General features: G+C 44.6%; 1 protein-coding gene across 2 annotated transcripts in view; it reads right to left on the bottom strand.

Annotated features, from left to right (window-relative positions):
• The window catches only part of fgfr3 (fibroblast growth factor receptor 3), a 57,897-nt gene extending 53,548 nt beyond the window's left edge, over window positions 1-4,349 (bottom strand). For both annotated transcript variants that reach the window (XM_070920109.1, XM_070920110.1), the window contains exon 1: window positions 4,202-4,349. In XM_070920109.1, the coding sequence (XP_070776210.1) occupies window positions 4,202-4,349 (148 nt within the window). The remainder of the gene's footprint in view (window positions 1-4,201) is intronic.
• Window positions 4,350-4,553: the final 204 nt, after the last annotated feature.

The following is a 4,553-nucleotide window of genomic DNA, read 5'->3' as shown; positions in this document are numbered from 1 at the left end:
CTGGTGGACTACAGAGACACTTGGGCTGACCAGGAGGGTATCATTTGGGGTTACAATAAAAGGATTTTAGCAGACATGAAGGGCCCTAGTTGGACTGAGAAAAACAAACAAACCATGAAACAGATTTCACATCCTGGTTAAGTCGAGATGGATGAGATGAATCCAAAGTGTTTCTGTTAGTAGGAACGAGACGGTTTTCTCTGCGCTGACATTCTGTGTTTGTTTCCTGCACTGAAATCTTTCCAACAGTTGAGCCCACAGCTGGTTGTAAACGCAGTGTGTTTTCACTGAAGTTCTGCACTGAAGCTGCTGGCTGAACATTTTTATATGCTGGACTACAGTGTATACACACACACACACACACGCACACACACACACACGCACACACACACACACACACACACGCTGCCTTCAGGACAACACTGCCACAATCAAAGACTCACAGAGCACAGGACAGGTTTTCAAAAGAAGTGTGTGTGTGTGTGTTAAGGAAGAAAAATGAAATATAGCAGAGGCAAAGAAACAAGGAGAGAGAAAATGACAGAGAGTGACATTGTGTGTGTGTGTGTGTGTGTGTGTGTGTGTGTGTGTGTGTGTGTTCATGTGTGTGTGTGAATTGTAGAGCCTGAGCGTAAATCTGAGGATGGCGTGGTTTTAACGAGTCTCCTAACGACCCAAACAACCCCTGCTGACATTTACAGTCCTTGCCAGGGGGGAGGAAGGGGGGGTCAGAGACCTCACCCCCCCACCCCACCCCCACACACACACACACACACAAACACAAACAGGAACACACCCACACACACTGTCGTTTTCTGTCTCTAAAAATGACACACATATTTGCTTTCTTTCTCTGGTTGAAGGGCATACTGACCACACACCCACGCTGTCGCTCTCTCTCTCTCTCTCTCTCACACACACACACACACACACACACACACACACACACACACACACACACACACACTCTCTCTGCTATCCTTTAATTTTTATGTTTCTCTCTTTTCATCTTCTTTTACTGCCTCCCTTTCATAATCCGCCTCTGCTCATACAGACATAACATTCACTTAACTGCAGACTCCACATAGGCCTGCTGTCACACACACACACACACACACACACACACCACAGTGTCTCCTTACGTCACACATTCATAAATACAGACCGCAGGATGAGTTTAGGGCATTTTATGAAACCATTAAATGATCAGTTTGTGAGGCATTCTGGGAGATAAACTCTCAGATAAACTGAAACACAATTAGTTTTTGTATTTTAAGCAGCTTCTCAAGCATACTGTGTTGTTTTCTGACCAATAAAAGCTGTTTTTCGTGATAGAAAGCTATTTTTTCGTCCCAAAAAATACACCTACGGTGGCCCACAGGGGTCATCTATGACGGCTCGACCAACACAAGTAGACAATTGTGAAATATTAATATGGCTGTCCAAATTGCAATTACTTTAAATTTATAGGCGTGCTGTAAACTTTCAAGGGCATTTTTGTCCTCAGCACCCTGCTAGTTTCTGACCCTGACTCAGACACACACATTAATCCGCAGCCCCCCCCCCCCCCCACACACACCCACAGTCACACAAACACACATGCAAACACAGAGCATTACACACAGAAAACACAAACCTAAGTGACAACTTTGCCCAGCGCTGTGGCGGCTGAGGGGAAATTGTGCCATCTGCCAGTAAACGACGAGTCATTTTATCCCTACTGCTCGTCCATCTGTGGACGTGGGGAACTCCGCTGGAGGCCAGGGGGCCACGGGGGAGACGGGGGAGACAGGCAGTATCAGACACATAGGCCGCTGTATGTGAACTTCACAGCCTTCTTTACCTCCTTATTATATAGAAAAATGTGTGAGATTCACTACCGGTGGATGCAAGAGGATACAGTGGGTCCTGATAAGATAAGCAACCGTCAAGGATGACTAGTCTGACTATGAGGTTCAATATCTGAGTTTTCCAAGACTGCATGATTTCAAGATCTACTTAATTAACTGATTACGTTCACAGATCATCAGAGGCAGTAGATGATGAGCTCAAGATGAGAAAAGACAATAAATTATTGCAACCTTCATTTTAGACATTTATTTTTTATACATAACATTTTTGCATTGTGGTGTTCTTCTTTTACCAATTTCCTTAATATTTTCACTCAAAAGGTGCAACAGGGGATGTGTTTACAGCGAAGAGAAGCTTCTCATGGGATTTAACCTTTGACCTCTGCACTCTCTGGCCACACGGCGATGTGCTGAATCATTTGTGCGTCAAGCTCTCCTCATTTTTGTCCATTCATATACAGCAATTAATAACATTTCTGCACATAAAGTGCTCTGCGTGTTACTGAAGGGATTAACGTATCTATTCTCCTGTGACTGAAACTGAGCCTATATCTGCACACTGAAACTAACCTCTAGACCATAGTGGGACATCAAAACTCACCAGTACATTAGTCTGACAAGATGAGATTTTCATCCTAAAAAACTTTCCATCTCACCAGGAAATGTCTCTGATGGAAACATGGCTGCACATGTTGCATGTTAACACCTGACCGCCATCCACTTCGCATCAGATTAATCATCGCACCCTAACACGACAAACATTAGTAACTTGAAACAATATCCTCTTCAGAAGTATGTGCCGCGGCTGTACTCGGCCGTGTCTGCACGCCGCGCAGGTACACGGAGATCACAGCCTGAGCGTCAGCCACCCTGAGGGGGTTAGAAAAGCACACTGCTTTTTGGATGAGGCCAAGCGTGATAGGCTGTGATGGCTCCCAGCAGGGAAGGCAATCAGGCGGACAGTATCACAACACGTCTATTGTAACATTGGGGTTTTACATGAGAGAGGGCAGGGGGGCAGAAAGAGGAGAGGAGAGGGAATTGTTGGCTATGAAGAGTGGAATTCACTCACAGGTGGAGGGGCTGTCAGATCAGCCTGACGCAGAGCTGTTTAAATCTTATGGGGCAATTTCATGTCAGCTGGAGTCCGAATGCAAAGTCTTTCAAGTCTCTGAATGCTTTGGATTACATAACATTTGAACATTTTCCTTCCAAAGCTGTCTTTTTGCATAGTTGAGACCAAATTCTTTCAACGCAGAGGCCTAAAACTGAAGCGTACATGGTCGACTTTTTATTGTTCCAGGTAAAAACTTGCTTTCTCGCCTCAAGTCAAGTCTTCAGGTAGTTAAGTCTAAAGTAAGTCAAGTGTAACAGCAGTGAAGTCCAAGTCAAGTGCCAAGAAGACAGCCCTGGTATACACAATATAAGCAAACATGAGACGCTGGGTCCTCTCCAGAAGGCGCCCGCCTCCTCGTCTTTCTTAATGCACTGTAGCGTGTAAAGTGTGTCAAAGACTCATTTTAAATAACTCACATAAAAAGAAAAAGGGGGGACAACACTTGGCTAACGCCTCAGAAAGAGATTACTCTGCTGTGTTAGTTTTTCTGCGCAATATGGAGAGATTAAAGCAAACACAGTCGACGTTTACTTTGGATTGATCTTTGGGTATTTCTCTGCCTCCAGAACAAAGAGGGAAAATCGTGCTAAGCTCAGCGAACCAAGAAGAGTCCAATTAAATCCTCCTCGTATAAAAAAGAAAGAAAAAAAAGACCACATTCGTATAAACAATAAATGTTCCTTTTGAAATGCCCCTATTTGAAGTGATGAACATGGTTCTAAGCAGATGTCATATTAGCGTGGAAAATGAAGCAAGGAACAATTGAGGAAGAGAAGCGAATGTGTATGAGCAGCTAAACATTGTCTTTCTTGTTTTTGGACAAGCTCCCTTTCTGGCGTCTTTTATTGAGTGTAAAACCGACTTGAGGAGAACTCTTCTGAGCTGCGTTTTGTTGTTGTGCAGCAAGAAAAATGTCGCTTTAAGTTTTATTTTCTCTCGTCACGTGAGAGCAAAGACACTCGTTCTGTCTGACTAACAGAAGATGTTCATGTCAGAGTGATATAAGACAGATTTCAGAAGCTGGAACCAGTCAATATTTGACATCATTGTAGTATAACAGCCATGAAGCCTTCATGAACACGTTCTACTGATTTTGGCTGTGATGGGGACAGAAAAAGTACGCTTCAAAATGTTCTGGTGTCTGTGGACTTATCCTTGGATTCCCTTGAAGACGGTTACTGGTGTAGTTTCAGCAGTACGTAGAAATATGCTGGGGTTTGATATTGTATCCTACCTGTGGGCTGAGCAGTGGGCAGCCTGGCCGGAGCGACGCAGAGAGGCAGGAGGAAGGACAGCCAGAGTGAGCACCACAGAGCCGTCATTCCTCTGGACGACGAGGTGAGACGCAGAGCAGCGAGGCCCGACTCAGACTCAGACGACATCCTCCGTTCGCATGCTGTCCAGCAGAACGGCGGCCTCCAACGCCGCAAGAAACTATCCGACAACTGACCTGGAAAACAACAACAAACAGGAGGAAAAATCAGTCGTCTGGATGTTCGTCATGACATTCAGGCCCAGATTTGACTAAGGCAGGACATGCAATCAGGAAAAAAATCAATAAACTCTGAAATATGAAAAGTAAGACT

Source organism: Enoplosus armatus, chromosome 15, assembly GCF_043641665.1.
Source record: "Enoplosus armatus isolate fEnoArm2 chromosome 15, fEnoArm2.hap1, whole genome shotgun sequence".
NCBI lineage: Eukaryota > Metazoa > Chordata > Actinopteri > Centrarchiformes > Enoplosidae > Enoplosus > Enoplosus armatus.
The sequence above is the reverse complement of the archived record's forward strand: the minus strand, read 5'-3'. Positions and strand labels throughout refer to the sequence as shown.